The sequence below is a fragment of the Aphelocoma coerulescens genome, chromosome 7 (assembly GCF_041296385.1).
Source record: "Aphelocoma coerulescens isolate FSJ_1873_10779 chromosome 7, UR_Acoe_1.0, whole genome shotgun sequence".
Classification (NCBI taxonomy): Eukaryota; Metazoa; Chordata; class Aves; order Passeriformes; family Corvidae; genus Aphelocoma; species Aphelocoma coerulescens.
This window is the reverse complement of record NC_091021.1, coordinates 484,369-500,316: the sequence shown is the minus strand read 5'-3', so window position 1 is coordinate 500,316 and position 15,948 is coordinate 484,369. Positions and strand designations below refer to the sequence as shown.

Sequence of the window (15,948 nt, the reverse complement as noted above, 5' to 3'; positions counted from 1 at the left end):
ACCTCATCCCTTCACGGCCTCCCACCGCCCCGGCCCCTCAGGCTCTCCCCCAGCCCGGCCAAGCTGCCCGGCAGCGGCGCAGCCCCGACGGAGCTCCAGAGGAGCCGGATCAAGAGGCACCTCGGAGCCCTCAGCAATCCAGGCAGCAACACACAGGCAGGAGGACACAGATGGCGGCTCCTGCCCGGGACAGGGCTTGGGGCCATCTCCAGGCACCAGCCTCGCAGGGATCCCCGCAGCTCCGGCCCCTGCCCTCCCGCTCTGTCGGCAGCGCTAAGGCTTCAGCACAACCACCAAAGGCCAAGGGGCTTATGGCCATTTTCCCTTCTGCGCTGCACTCCCGGGGGACTTGCTGAGCACAAGCACCCTTCTTCCCCTCTTCCCCTGTGCCCTGCAGACACTGGGCACCAAAAGAAAGCTCCTGGACCTCTGTGCATGACAGCAGTGATTTCATATTTCCATACTGACATGAGGTCTTCCCTGCAGGCTCAGGTGGCCTGGGAACTAATCCCAGGAGCCCAGAGCTCCTGGGATTAGTTCTTCACAGACTTACACAAGCTGCCACACAGAGGAGGCTTCCTACTCCCCACCCTTCTGCAAGTGGTCTTGCACCTTCTGAAACCTGGAGAGTATGGAGCTCTCTGTGCAGCTCTTAAAAGTTGCAGGGTTTGAAGTGCCAAGCTTGAGATGGCAGGGCTGATGTCATAAGTCAGGTCTTGAAGGGCTGAAACAGAGAGGAACAGAGCCATGGTTGGAGCCCGGAGCTGCAGGGACCAGCAGGTGAGGAGAGCCCCCTGCCAGGGCCATCCCAGCCCGCTCTTGCCATGGCCAGGAGGGACCAAAGGGATCAGCCCGAAGGTGCTGGCCACGAATCCCCCACGTGGCCCTGAAAGCTCTCTGTGCTCTGTGCACACCGCCCCTCGCCTGCACAGGGAGCAGAGCCCTCCGCAGCCGGGGCAGGGATTGCGGCTCCTCCCGCCAGCCCCCGCTGACAGCCCGCTGCCCTCACTCACCCCTGTAGACGAGCCAGAGCTCTTCCTGCTGCTTCCTCATGTACCGCCCTGCGATCCCTGGGAATGCAGAGCCTGTCATGGACCCTGGCCTGGATCCTGCTGTGGCAGGACAGGGAAGGATCCTGATCTCGTGGCTCACCAAGGAACCTGATGGCCACCTCTCGCAGGGGCTCCTGTGGGCTGTCCAGGTACAGCAGGGCCTGGCGCAGGTGCTCAGCCGCTCGGCTCCTGTCATCCTCCATCTGCAGAGAGCGCCAGGAGGGAAGGGTTGGCGCGGGCTCAGCCCCTTGGCCGGGCGCTCCCTGCGCCCAGCCCTGGCCTCCCCTGCCCGCACAGCCCCGAGGCCCGGCCAGCAGCCGCTGGCGCCGGGCTCTGGAGGGGGCCAAGGGCCAGCTGCTGCCTGGGGAGCCCGGGGCTCCATCGGCACCCAGCTCGGGGCCAGAGGAGCCTGGAGAAGAGCCTGCATGGCCCCTGGGTGCAGCAGTGGGCAGGGGCACAGCTGCCAGCCCCACACACTGGGCACCATGAGCAGGGGGCTTCTCCAGGCTGTGGCTGGGGCTTCCAGGCCATCCTTACCAGGCGCTCACTGAACTTCCACGGCTGCTCCTTCTTCACCACCTGCTTCAGATGCCTTCTCTTCAGGAACCTTAGCGCAGAAAGCAGTGTTTCTTGGGAGGCCTGGAGAGCAGCAGAGACCTGGAGATGGCACCACAGCCCAGGGCACAGGACCCGTGTCCCTGTGCCAAGGCCAGGAGGAGGCTGCAGCCCACGAGCCCCCTCCCAGGGGAACCCCAGCAGCCCGCGAGTCCTCACCTCTGCCACGCACCGGTTCTCGTCATGGCAATGGAAGAAGAGCGGCAGCAGGCTCTGGCGCACGTGCGCCTTCAGGGCCTTTTTTCCCTTGTCCATTACCAGCTCCATCACCTCTTGGAAGAGGCGAATGGAGAGCAGCTGCACGTGGCTGTTGTCCTGTTGGAAAGGAAGAGGAAAAGAACCAGCAAAGGTTTCTCCAGGCCCATCTGGGCGCAGGCCTGAAAATCCCCAGGGCACAAAGTGTCCGGGAGGCAGCCAGTGGCCGTGGCTGAGGGCACCAAGCCTTACATTGTCAAAGAGTGGCCGGAGCACCTCAGCCAGCTGCAGGGCAGTGGGACTGGATATTAGGGTGGCTCTGTCCTGGAGCTCATTCAGGAATACAGAGATGATCAGTGCAGCCACCTCTCCATCTGCATCCTGCAGTAGGTCCATGAGATTTTGTGTCAGACTCCGGATGCCTTCGGCCTGTGTGGAACACAATGCTGCACAGTGAAGCCATGAACTGTAGAATCATAGCATGTCCTGAGCTGGGAGGGACCCACAAGGATCATCGACTCCAACTCCTGGCCCTGCACAGACACCCCACCAATCCCACCCTGTTGCATCCCTGGCAGCACTGTCCAAACACTTCCTGGCCTCTGGCAGCCTCGGGGCTGTGCCCATTCCCTGGGGAGCCTGGGCAGTGCCCAGCACCCTCTGGGGGAAGAACCTTTCCCTGATATCCAACCTAAACCTCTCCTGGCACAGCTCTGGCTGTTCCCTTGAGTGCTGTCACTGGTCACCAGAGAGCAGAGATTGGTGCTGCCCTTCCCCTTCCCTTGCAAGGAAGCTGCAGATTGCAATGAGGTCTCCCCTCAGTCTCCTCCAGCTGGGACAAGCCAAGTGCCCTCACAGCCACTCCTCCTATGGCTTCCCCTCTAGACCCTGCACTATTTTCATGTCTTCCTCTGGACAATCTCTAATAGCTTCATGTCTTTTTTACATTATGGTGCCCAAAATTGCACACAGCACTTGAGGTGAGGCCATGGCAGCCCAGAGCAGAGCAGGACAATCCCGTCCCTGGCCTGGCTGACGATGCTGTGCCTGATGCACCCCAGATGTCCCTCCTGGCTGCCAGGGCACTGCTGACTCCTACTCGCCATCACAGGCGATTCCCACAGGTGCCTTTCCACAGCACAGCTCTCCCATCTCTCATTCTCATTCCATTAGACACACAGCCGGGCTGCCCGTGCCAGGTGCAGAATCTGGCACCTGCCCTTGTTAAACTTCATATTGTTGGTGATTGCCCAGCCCTCAAATTTGTCTCCACAGGGCCTCTGCCCTCGAGGGAGTCAACAGCTCCTCCCAATTTAGTATTGTCAGCAAACTTATTTAGTATTTCTTCAAGTCCTGTGTCCAAGTCATTTATGTCCGGCTGCACCACCAACGCCGCTCTGGTGCTGCAACCCCACCCTGCTGCCGCAGGGCCCAGAGGCCAAAGGGCTGTCCCGAAGCACTGGGGCAGCTGAGCCGGGAGGCAGGAGAGCTGGGAGCAGCTGCCTCAGCTCCTGAGGCCCAGCCAAGCCCATGTGACTGCTTTCCCCAGCGCAGCTTCAGCCACTGCCGCCTTCTCACCACTGAGGGATCTTTGCTGAGCGCCACGAGGCCTCTGAGTGCCAGGCGACGCTTTTCCCTGGATTCACTTTGCAGGCGCCTTGAAATGATTTCCAGGACACTGTCACTCCATTCCCTCATGTCATCGCACTCGAGGACCTGAAAGGCACAGGGCAGTGACAGGGGAGCCGGCCGGCAGGAGCCGGGAAGCGCCCAGGGCTGGGCCCAGGCAGCAGCGCAGGGCGCGGGCACCGGCCCAGGCAGCTGCGGCTGCGAGAGGGCAGAGAGCTGGGAGGCAGCTCAGCGAGGCAGCGCTGGCCGTCAGGCTCACCTCCACAAGGAAAGCCAGGGCAGGCAGATCCCAGCGTGGCTCCTCTGTGCTGAGCAGCCCCAGCAGGCGGAGTGCAATGCAGGAACACAAGGGGTTCAAGGCACGGCGCATCTCCCTGTCAGGCAGAAAAAGGCACTAAGAGCCTGAGCTGGGGCGGGGGGGAAAACCTCTCCCAGGACTGACTCACAGAGGTCTTGTCTTTCTTTCCTCACCACCCTGCCAGGGGACCTGGGCCCTCTGGGAGGTGGCAGCTCCTGGGCACCCTCCTCTCCCAGCCTTTCCTGGTCAGCTCAGCCATCCCTCGGTGACGAGCCCCTCTGGCCCACGACCACGGGCACAAATGCCAAGGGCAGCGGGGAGTAGGGGGTCTCACCTGGCCAGCAGAGCCACTGCATAGGGGTGGGTGTCAGCACACAGCAGCGTTTCCCAGCCACGCTTGCGCTCCATTGCCACCAGTAAATCCAGACACCGCAGATGGCGGAGCAGGGCCTTCAGGGTCTGCACTGCAAACCTGTGTGCAGAGCAAAGCCAGGTCACGCTGGGCGTGCTGGCTCCTGCCCTGGGGACTTGGGAGAAATGGGATGGAGCACCTGTTGGGCTCAGTGGGAAGGCTGAGTTGCTCCTGGCATCCCTTCCAGAGTGAATTGACCTCCTCTGGCATATCCAATGTGCTGATAAAAACTTGGAAGAGCAGAGCCACGAGGAGGCGGGGGGAATATTCCATAAATGGCGCTGGGCACCAGGGCAGGCGGAGAATCTCGCAGACCACCCTGGTTGCCTGCAAAGGACAAACCACCTCGAGACAGCGCTCACTGCTGAGGCGTCCATGTGGCAGGGCCCGAGCGTGGACAGGGAGGCCAGGGGAGACGCAGGGGGAGCACCGGGCCTGGTGCCCCTGAACCTGCCCCTAGCCCGGGTTTAGCCCAGCGCCTGAGGCAGGGAGATGCAGTGGGCGAAGGAGGATGGGGAGCTGCTGGAGCGGCGACCTGGGGGCGAGCAAAGGCCGGTTCCAGAAACTCACAGCCAGGGCAAAGACTCCCGTTTTGTCCCCATCAGAGGTGCGTGTGCTGTGCAGAGGCCAGTCCTCCAGCACACAGAGCAGCGTTGGCAGCACCTTCTCCACTGCTGTTGCTGACGAGGCTATGGTCCTCCACATGCTTGCAGCAGCTCTGTGGGACCAGAGCTCTGTGTCAGGAGGATCTCAGCCACGGCGCCGTGGCCTGGGCAGCTGTGGGGGCCCAGGTGACAGAGCCACAGCACCCTGAAGGGCAGGGAGGGAGCATGGCAACAGGCTGGGGGGCTGGCATGCCATGGCTGGGACACAGAGGGCCTAGTGGGCCCTGGAACTCTCCAGCTGTCTGTCAGACCCCACTGGACTGGCTGTACGGGGCGAGCCTTGAGCCCTCAAGGCAGGTGGCCCCCATACCTGTCACACGATGGGGCACAGCGCAGGAGGGTCACTGCAACATCAGTGGGGTGTGCCTCTGTCAGCCTCAGGATGTCCATGAACGTCCTGTCATCTGGAGGTGCACTGGACATGAGCCTGTGGTGCATGTTCCTCACAAAGTCTGGCACCTGGAGGAGGCACAGGGAGAGCTGGAGAGCTGCCAGAGCAGCAACTTCCCCAGCTTCCTCGGAGAAGTGCTTCCCGTCCCACCACCCTGCGATGGCCTCAAAGGCTGAGGGGGCCCAGTAGACTTGAGGAGCCACACAATTCCTGGGGGGATCCAGCCCTGGCCCCAGGCTGCTTACTTTATCTGGGTGGGAGACAACTCTCTCCCCGAAAAAATCCAGGTTGGGAGCAGAAGCCTTCATGTTTGCCATGCTAGGAGTGGGTGTGATGTCAGCGTTGGTCGTGTGGTCAGTGTTGTGTCAGGTTCTGCATCCTCCTTCTTCTCCAGGCTGTGCTGGAGGGTCTCTCCCCTGTCCCACCGAGGTCTGTCCCTAAGGGCACATGGAATAAAAATGGTTAAGGCCTGGGGAGAGCAAGGAGCAAGGTGGCTGCACAGGGCCTCCTTGCAGCACCGCCCTTCCCTCCTCTGGACACTGTGGCCACCAGCACCCAGCCTGCTGTGGCCTGGTGTGTTACTAAGGGCCCTGTGACACACGGCCACATCATTCCCACAGTGCCCACCGTCACAAAGGGCCCTTGCACACAATGCCACCTGCCCTGGGGCCTCCCCCAGCCCAGCCAGCTGCCCTGCAGTGGGGCAGCTCTGGAGGAGCTCTGGAGGAATAAAAGACATGCTGATGTCTCTGACCCCACTGGGACACACGGCTGGCACAGACAGCTCTTACCCTCCATAACCACTGAGGGACATACGGGAGCCCCAAAATCAGAGTGTTCTGCCCTAATGGATTCCAAAGGGTGATGATCCTGTACCAAGCAATGAAAGGGGTCCACTGCCAACCCATCTTGGTGTTGTGCCTATGACCTAAGAAGATCTAGAGCTGGTTATTACTGCTTGCTTGTTTGCCCTTATTGCTGATGGATGGTTAATTGATCAGTTGCTGGTGATACATGGACATGGTGACCCACAGCAGGCATTGCAACTCACCCACACTGTGCCCCCTTTTAACTCTGAAGGCAGCAGGTGCCTCCACCACCACTCCAAAGAAACTGCTGGGATCACAGGGTGGAGTGTGGCAGGAGCACCCAGCGTCCCCAGCTTTTGCTAAGAAAGTTCAGACCTTCTGGGTCGTGGTTGTGCTACAAATGAGGTGACTTTCCTGTGCTGTTTTTTGTCTTTGTCCTGTAGGATGAGAGGCCTGTGTGGAGGTTGCAGTCTGACCCTTCGGGACAAAAAGAAAACCCTGAAGGAGGAGACTGAGGGAAGACCTCATCAGGATCTGCAGCTTCCTCATGAGGGGCAGTGGAGGGACAGCTCCAATCCCTGCTCTCTGTGACCGGTGACAGCACCCAGGTGAATGCCTGGAGCTGTGCCATGGGAGGTTTTGGCTGGATATCAGGGAAAGGTTCTTCCCCCAGAGGGTGCTGGGCACTGCCCAGGCTCCCCAGGGAATGGGCACGGCCCCGAGGCTGCCAGAGCTCCAGGAGCGTTTGGACAGCGCTGGCAGGGATGCCCAGGGTGGGATTGGTGGGGTGTCTGTGCAGGGCCATCCTCAAAACCACCCATCCTCACAGTGCAGATTCCTCTGGATGAACATGATCTCTCCGTCAATGAACTCATGTTCACGACCACTGCCTCTCCAGGAACAAACCCTGGCTTTTCAGTCGTATTAATAATTCACAGAAAGCTTTGCTAAGAATATGTTTTCCCCTCCTTTTAAGCCGCGAACGGGCGCTTCCCGGTGTGCCTCAGTGCTGGCTCCAGGTGAGCACCGAGGGCACTGCAGGTGCAGCTTGTTGGTGCAGGGCGGCAGGGTAGTGATCCCGCCGTGTGCTCCGCTGGGAAGAACTCCTGCTTTACATCTTGGGCTGGCTTTCAAACCAGCGGGGCGTCCTCCGTATCCAGTCCTGACTCCAGATTGTGCGAACGTGCTTGTCTGTGCGGGGATCCCTGAGAAACTCGTCCTTGGAGATGGCCACAAACTCTCCCAGCCAGGAAGCGCCGCCTGTGTCCTGCCCATGTGTTGGAAGATCGGCAGAGGGCAGGGCAATCCCACCAAAGGACGAGCGAGGACAATTCCCAGGAGCTGGTATCCCATTGCAGTGCCGTGGGTGGCAGATACGAGGAAGAGGAGGCCAGGGTGCCCAGTTGACCTCCCCAAGGGGGGTGCAGCTAGCTGGGCAGGGTCCCTGGCGGAAAATAGGCAGGGTGCCAGTGAAGGTGCTCTTGGAGGTGCCAGAGTTCCTTCTCTTGGCATCCTTTGGGAGACAGGGAGCAAGCTGCCATGCAGGAAGCAGCAGCTGAGATAAGCTACCTGTTGCACAGGTGCAAGGTCCGCCTGGGGACAGAGGCATCAATAAACACACCCTGCCTGAGCTCAGCCAGCTCCGAGCTGAGGTGCCTGGGGCTGGGACTGAAGGATGCGTGGGTGGGGACCCCAGGTGAGGCCAGCAGTGCCTGATGCACTCGGGGCAGCCCAGGGTGTGAGAGGGGAGCAATGAGTGCCTCGAGGGCACAGCTCTGCTTGGGGCTGCTCCTCGGGGTGGGGGCTGAGGGGAGCTGCATGGGGGTGGTGCTGCCCATCCCCATGACTCCCTGTAACCTTTTCCTGTGTGCACAGGAGTTTATGGACTTTTTTGGGGGTGACCTGCTGGTTCAGGAAAGGGGGAAGAGCCAGGCACTGTGTTTGTAAAGAGGTTCTGACAGAGCTCAGAGTACCCCCAACGCTCGGTGCCTTTGCTCCTGTGAAATCCAGGAGCACGTGGGTCACTGAGCTTCGGAAAGGGTCACTGGTTGCCCAAGGCTGACTTGCTCGTGTGCTCTCCTGGGGTCCTTGGCACTTGGAACGTGGATGTGCACAGAGAGGTCTCATCCCCCAGAGATGCTCTTTCCCCTTCCCAGCAGATGGGCAGCAGAGAAAAGCCCCAACTTTCCCACCCATGGATTGTAGCCAGAGAAATGAAGCAGATGAGTGTCCAGCTGTGCTGCCGGGGTGATGTGCCAGAAAGCCAATTTCTGCCAGGGGCTGGGGGCCAGGCAGGGGTGGGGGAGCTGCACCTTCTGCAGAGGCCTTGGGGAGGGGGAGTGGAAGGCAGAAAAACTGTGAACCCACAGCCCAGACTGGCAGCCTCCTTCCTGCAGCAACAGCCATGCTCGTAAATAGCAGGAAGTATGGAGAAGCAATTGGAGATGAAAAAATAAATAAATCACGGGAGGCAACTGCCCAGGAGTCCCCAGCCCTCTGGAGCACGGCGGGAGCAGAGAGGTGCCCACTGCCCAGCAGGCACCACGAGGGGAGCACAGGGAGCTGCAAACCCACACCTGTGCCTTCTACCTGCCGCATTTGGGGAGAGCTCTGACACCTCAAGTTCCCTCTGGGACAGAACCAGCCCTTTCCCTGGGACACAACCCAGGCACGGGAGGGGAGTGGAGAGGGCCCCTTCCTCCCCACCTCCAGCAGACAGCAAGGGCAGAAGTGGAAGCAAGCAGAAAGCCTCCGGGGGCCAAATTTGCACCTTGTTTCGCTGCTGGGGGCAGGGGGGTGGGAATTTGGCAGCTCTCCTTCTTTGGAAAGGGTCCAGCTGCCTTAGGAGAGAAATTCTTTGCATAGCTTTGCTGTGAAGAAAGTGCTGACCTGTTCGGGGGCGTTTGCTGAGCAAGTGAAGGCGAGCCAAAGGCAGCTTGCAAGTGCTGGGAGAAAATGGCCCGGTTTGCTCATCAGCGGGGTTAGGCAGCAGGTCAGGCTCTCGGGGGAAGTGGTGCCTGGGGGCAGGGGCTTTGTGTGCCACAGGCAAGCCCACGAGGATGTCCTGATGCTCCCTGGCTTCATGCACCTCCAGAGAGATGATCCGACTAGAGCACAGAGGCTGCTGGTGCCACACCGTGTGAGCATCAGAGGTGACCCAGTAGCTACATCCAGACACTGGTGTCCAGGAAAACCCCACCGTTCCCAGGGGTGAGAGCCAGGGAGCACCTGGAGAGCTGGAATCTCAGGGTGGGGATGAGACAGTGGGTCAGGGAGGGGGTGTTTAGCTGTGGATGGACTTGTAGCACATCTTGGGATGCAAGGGACTCGCACAGGGCACTGACCACTGCAGTGACAAAGGGGATTTAAACCAGCAGCAGGCGGCTGGGGGAGAGGGCATGGGGGGACTGAGGTGGGAAATGCACCTCGGAACATGCCAGCAGGAAAACAAACAGCACAACTGCAATAAATATGGGAGGCAAATCCGACCTCCTGCAGTGCCAGCGGAGCAGCCGGTGCGTGACTAAGGCAGCGTCCATCTAGGTCAGATAGAAGGCAGCATTTTTTTAGGATGAGGCTGGTGGAACACTGGCACAGCTTGCCCAGGGAGGTGGTGGATGCTCCATCCCTGGGAACATTCAAGGTCAGGATGGACGGGCCTCTGAGCAACCTGGTCTAGTGGAAGGTGTCCCTGGCCATGAGATGGTGTTTAAATGCCCCTTCCAACCCAAACCACGCTGGAATTCTATGATTCCATGATTCTTTGCCTGGACAACAGAGCAAGGGCAAACCTAAACATGCTCCCACACCAACACCAGACACCTAAACCAGCTACTCAGGGATTTTAGAGGAGGCTGTAATAAGGGGACACGTCAACTTGCAGACTGAAGTGTCGAGGAATAAGACATAAGGATAAAACTTCTGAATGCAGTACATGGTGCCATTCCCCCGGCAACAGTCTGAGAACCACCAGGAAAAGGTGCTGTTCTGGATCTGCTCTGAAAATGAGGAAATGCTTAAAAAAAAAAAAAAAACCAACAAAGCAGGCCAATCCCAGAAAAAAAAAAAAAAAAAGAGTCTGAGTAAAACACGGAGTAAAGAGCAAATAGGGCAATCCTGTAAAGCGCCCACACAGCTGATGGGAAAGAAGGGGGAGTACAGGGAAAAGTGATGCTGAGGAGTTGAAGATCTCCCAGAAGAACAGGAAAGCTGAAAAAACACATCAAGTCAGATATAAATAGAGAAGCAAGAGGACTAGGAGCAAGCTGGAGGCTTGTCCTACCAAACGTGCTCAAACCGGTGGTGACCAGCTTGGCCAGTCTTCTGCAGGGACTGGGAGGTGGGATGGGTGCACAGGGGTGGGATGGACACAGTGACAGGGCTTTCCCTGGGGGCATTCCCACTCCCACCCATTCTTTTCCCTCACGGTGGGAAGGGCTCTTAAATTGGAACAGAAATCCTGGTGGGGTTATCCTGGAGAGACAAATGTCCTGGACAGCTTGGAAGTGGCCAACACCAGGATGGGGATGCTGATGGTCAGCAGGAACATGGTCAGGTCTTGTCCTAGGTGATCCCCCTCGAGTGTGGGGATCCTCAGAGGAGCAATCCTTCCTTGGGGCTATTCCCCCTCCCCAGAAGGGAGCCTGTGCATCCTGGCACGGGGAGCAGGGCCAGAACCTCATCCAGCTGCTGAGCAGCCTGGAGCAGTCCAGTCCTCAGTGGGGAGCTGGGAATTTCCTTTTCCCAGGGAGGAACCAGCTCCTATTTTGAGTCTTGCTGGAGCAAAGGCCGTTGATTTCTCTTTTTCTCTTCTTTTTTTTTTTTCCCCAGATGAGTCAAACTTGACCATTCCTCTGCAGAGGAGGTGCCGAGTGCAGCCTGGGAGAGAAGAGGTGACAGCCTCAAGGCGTCTGGGCCAGTCCCCAAGGAAGCAGCAGGAACATGCCCGGACCTTCCATTTCGGGGCTGTTTCCTCTGTGTTACCTGCACACGGGGAGAGCACAGGTGTGCTCCACCACGCACAGCATCCCCGGGGCACTGCTGCTCCCTCATCCTCATGCAGCCACCACCTGCACTGCAGCCTGTGTCCTGTCCACATCCAGCTCCCTGTGAGGCCAGAGACAGCCACGTCAGCGCTGTGCCTGCCAAGGTGACAGGGACGCTTTCAGGGCTGTCCCCCAGGTGACAGCCTGGGCTCAGCCCCGTTCCTCCCTCCTGGACCCCTTGTCATGCCTGGCTGGATTTCAGTGCTCTCCCTTGAGCAAGCACCTGTCTGCCAATGCAGGGAGGAGGAGGATCATGTTCTTTCTCTCCAGTTAAGAATGAACTGCTTTTCAAGTGGTCCCTCTGGAAGGGCTGGTGAGGGGAAGCAGGAATCCAGATGCGTTTCCCTGCTTTGTGGCTGCTGGCCCCGGCTCACACCCAGCAGGGAAGGCAGTCGGTGATGATTTGATTTGAATTGAATTGAACTGCACTTTGGGGGGAAAACAGGAAGGTGGCAGGGGCACCGTCCGTGGAAAGGAGGGTGATCCTGGGAAACCCATCCCAGCCAGGAGCTGGAGGCTGTGGATAGCCCCCACTGGCCACAGGAAGGATGTGGAGGGGCTGGAGCTGGCAGCCGGGGTGTTCTAGTGTGGGAGGAGAAGGACTCCTCCCTTGCATGAGCAATTCAGGCATCACAGAAGGCTTCGGGAGCTCTCCCAACCTTCCTGAGTTTGGAGCAGCTCTCGTTCGCAGCGAGCCCCAGCCCTGCAGAGGGACGGGGGGTTGGGGCAGGATGAGCAGTGGGATGGGGCATCTCCATCCTCTCCATTGCTGCAGGTGCTCCCCACCCCAGCTCCAACAGATCCCTCGGAAGCTTTGGGGGAACCAAACCTGCACCCCGCACCTGGGGTGAGGATGCCCCGGGGTCTGAGGTGGCTGCAGAGCTCTGCCCTCCTCCTGCTGCAGTGCTGGCCCGTGGCTGCCGAGCGGGAAGGGAAACAAGTGCCATTTCCCACAGCCAGCCGAGAGGCAGGGACCCGAGGGCGAGCCGCTGGGATGAGGCATGCGAGAGGCATCCGCCGCGTCCCCTTTCCCATGGAATGCTTCTCCCGGTCCTTTTTCTGATGTGTGCTGAAGTATTGGTTTTCCTCTGGAGTGGATGAGTCACGGAGAAAGTCGGGAGGGAGGGGGCTGCCCGGACATCCCAGGTGCCCTGTGCGCTGGGAGGGCTGCGTGGGAGGGAACAGGCACTGCCCAGGGGTGCGGGCAGAGGGCAGGGAAGATGCGTGTGAACCGGGGAGCTGGGGCTGGCTCTGTCCCTGTCGGCACCGCAGTTCTGGGAAAGGGAGGAGGGTCCCTCCTTTGGTCCCCCTCGCCCTTCGGCGGGCAGGAGGTCACTGTGTGTAGGGGTGAGCTCCCAGCTGTGCCTCTGCTGCGTGAGGGGCCGTGTCTCTGCTGGCTGCGCAGAGCTCTCACTCGCCCTTCTCTCTCGGCAATTGCACTGACGATGTCCAGCTTGGGAGCGCGCCGGGCCAGCTCTGTCCCCTCATGATCCGCCAGATGGGAGCTCTCCACGGGAGCGGCTCCGGGATGTGGCCAGGGCGGGGGTCCCTGGCCCAGCAGCTCTGTGTGCAGGGCTCAGGGCTGTGGGCTGTGCCCCCTGGAACCTGTCCTGCCCCTGCTGCGCCAGGAGGTGACGGTGTGGTGCTTCCCTGGCCCCGCTCACCTCCCTGCTGGGCCTCAGCAATCCGTGCTGCCCCATCCCATCCTCCTCGCATCCATGGGTGGGGTGCGGGTGGGTTCCACATCCCGCAGTGTTTCTGCTGCCATCCAGGTCTCCAGCCGCCCCTGGAACACCTCGTGCTCTCTACAGCCCCCCGCTAACACATCCAGCAGCTCTGGCTGCCGGGGCCAGGCGTGGTGCTGCCCTGCTCCCAGCCCCCAGCACCCCAGGCTGAGCTCATCCCCCGCCTACATGGGCAGGTAACGTGCTCCCGACTCAGCCAAGCCCTTGTGCCTGCCAACTTTCCTCACTGGGGGATTATCTGGATTTCCAATTGTTCCCACTCCCTGCCTGTTCTCCCTGAGTCCTTCCCAAACGCCCACCTTTGTGGCCGTGCGTGCTTCACCTCTGGAAAGGAGGGATGGTTTTCACGTCATCCCTTGCCACATGCTCGCCAGACGTGTCAGCTGAAGGCAGGGCATGGTGCTGCCCTTTCCTGAGGACATCCTGGCAGGTCCTGGGCCATCAGCAGACACAGACTTCTGAGCCAGAGCAACAGATGTGGCAGCAAGATGCAAAACCGGCTGCTCCCAGTGGTCCCGAGCACTCCCAGCCGGAGGCTGCCCCAGGAGGAAGTGGCTTTAGCACGGACAAATGGCACATCAAAGTGGCAGCACCAGCCACAGCCTCCCCTTGGGGATTGGCCCAGATGGGACAGCCCTGCCTGTCGGTGGTTTTCTGCTCCCTCTGCCTGCTTCAGCCTTTGTTTTTCTGCAGGGACACCCGCCAAATACTGTCCTCCGCCTTCTCGTCTTTTACTGCTCCCCTGACCCAGTTCCTCTGTCCCCCACTGCTCCCCAGGCTCCTCGCTCGGCGTGGTGGCAGCGGGACTAAGCGGGTCACCGGAGGCTCCGGAGGCAGCCGCCCACAGGCCGCGTTCTGGGCCCTGGTGACAGCCCGCGGTGCCCGCTGGCACCCCCGCCGCTCCCACGGCTCCCGGGTCACGGCTCCTCGGGCCGCCGGCGCCTGGGGACACGCCGCCCTCCCAGCGCCGGGCCAGCCGTCCCGCCGGGGCCGGGGGGGCACCTGGGCCCCGGCCATGCGTGCCAGCCCCGGAGCCACGGCCGGGGACGCGCCTGGGCCGCAGCAGACGGAGTTTCCAACCCCTCCTCTCTGCCCGAAAGAGGGAAAACCAGGCCAGTGTCCCGCAGGGTTGCCAGGGTGACATTTTTGGCGGCCGCTGAGCTGGCAGGGGCTGTGTGCTGGGAGCTGGGGCAGCCCCTCTGTCCCTGCGCCGGGGTGCCCCTGTCCGGGGCCACCCAGCAGCGTGGGACCTCCGGCCGCGGGATGCAGGTGGGAGCCAGGCGCAGGGGTGGGGGGACAGCGGGACGCTGGAGGAGCCACGCAGAGATGAAAAATGCCAGAGCTTTGCTGGAGCTGGGAGCCTGCGGGGTAGGAGAGCCTTTTTGGCTGGGGCTTGGGAAGTCTGGGCTGCGAGCTGCAGAGCCACCATGGGAGCACCGCTGGTTTCCATTTGGTCGGCTTTCGAAAGAGCTGCCTCCATTGGCAGCGTGGGTGTCCCCCCTCCCGCCGCGGGCAGTGTTTGTTTGCTTGGGAAAAGATGAGCCTCATTATCTGTCCTGCATGGCTCTCGGACTTTAAAGCTCAGCAGGAAGAGATTTTACGATGGGAAACTGCCCTGGTGTCAGGCAGGCTTTGCATGGAGGTCTGCTGGGGGGGACCATGGCCCTGCTGTGGCAGTGGGGACAGCACCAGGGCTGAGACACAGGCGAGACAGGAGGGTGGCAGAGGGTGATGCACTTGAACAAGCGCAGCCAGGCCAGGCAGAGTCCGGAGGTGCAGCGAGGAGGAAGTGTGGGATGTAATCCTGCTCCACATTCACCTGCAGCAGCGATAACATCGCTGTGCTCCGTGTGTGGGAAGGTCCAGCCGGGCGGTCGGTGTCGCCCCGAGTGTTTGCACCTCCCGGCTCCTGCAGCGCTGATAACATTGGAAGGGCCAGAATTCCCCCGTGGAGCCTTCCCAGAGCTGCCCACAGGCTCTCCCGCCCCACTGGAGCACTTATCCACCCGCTCTGATCCGGCCCATATAAAGCCAGGTCGCTTTGAACAGGTCTCTGCTATCAGGCAGGATCCTTCTCCATTTTCGAGGAGATTTTTTTTCCAAGCACCATCCTTGTCCCAGGACTCTCCTCCCCCTTGCTCCACGCAGTCCAGGCCCTGCAGCCCATCCACCGCTCCAAAATCCCTGCGCAGAAGGGCAGCCCGGTGACTCAGGGCTGCCACGTGTTGCCTTTTGTGCAGCTCAGGTACTCCAGCTTCTACCTGGGGAGAAGGAATCCAGCTGGGGGAGAAGAAAGGGGCGGTAAATCACTCAGCATCCAGCTGGGAAAGCATAAATTTAAGAGTCCTGACCACGTGAAATCATTCTTCAGCCAAACAAGAGGCGGCTTCGGTGTGTATTCATGGCCCCCAGACCGGGGTTGTGCTGAGGGGCTGCCTGCCTTTGGCGCCGGTGAAAGATTTACAGCCAAAATTCGGAGAGCGATAGCGTGCCCGGGTGCAAGCGCGGAGCCGAGCAGCTGGATGTTGTGGTTTATCCTGCTAGATCCAAACCCTGCCTCAGACTAAACACGCCTCTGCCATCATTAGTGAATCACTTCTACATCCCCTCGAAGTTTCCAGGGCTTGGATTTCAGAAGCTCTTTGCTGCCGCGGGGCACTAAAATGCTGCGGAAGACAAAGCAAGGTGTGGCAGCAGGTTTCTGGGGATTATCCTGCTGGGATAATCCTGGGGCTGGAGGAAGATGAAAGCTGGGGTACGGATAGGAGTGAAAGTGGGCAGCACTTTTTAACCCCTTTCGCGGCACGGGCAGGGTGAGGTGAGGGACACTGCTGCCCTGGCTCTGGCGCTGCAGCCCGCAGCAGGGGCTGCCCCGGGAGGGTGCCCAGGACCCCCCCTGCTCCCCACCCTGCCGGGCTGGGCTGGCTTCGTGGCACGATGAGGGAGGCGGGGTCGTGGACTTCCCGAGCCCCACGCACACGGTGAGGGCGAGCGAAGGGCCAGGAAAGGAGAGCATCAGGTGCCATGCTGGGAGCGCCCAGCCCTGCTCCGTGCCCCCGGGGCTCGGATAAGTGAGAGGCAATGAGCTCAGC

The 15,948-nt window shown here is 60.5% G+C and overlaps 1 protein-coding gene across 1 annotated transcript; it reads right to left on the bottom strand.

Annotated features, from left to right (window-relative positions):
* Nucleotides 1–1,005: 1,005 nt before the first annotated feature.
* On the bottom strand, nt 1,006–5,574 carry LOC138113287 (maestro heat-like repeat-containing protein family member 7). Its single transcript, XM_069021447.1, has 11 exons — nt 5,177–5,574; nt 4,772–4,919; nt 4,341–4,528; nt 4,124–4,261; nt 3,751–3,865; nt 3,441–3,578; nt 2,115–2,291; nt 1,827–1,982; nt 1,590–1,691; nt 1,153–1,255; nt 1,006–1,070 (listed from the first exon to the last, which is right to left on the bottom strand). Exons 1-11 carry the CDS (start codon nt 5,572–5,574, stop codon nt 1,006–1,008), a joined length of 1,728 nt encoding a protein of 575 aa, XP_068877548.1.
* Nucleotides 5,575–15,948: the final 10,374 nt, after the last annotated feature.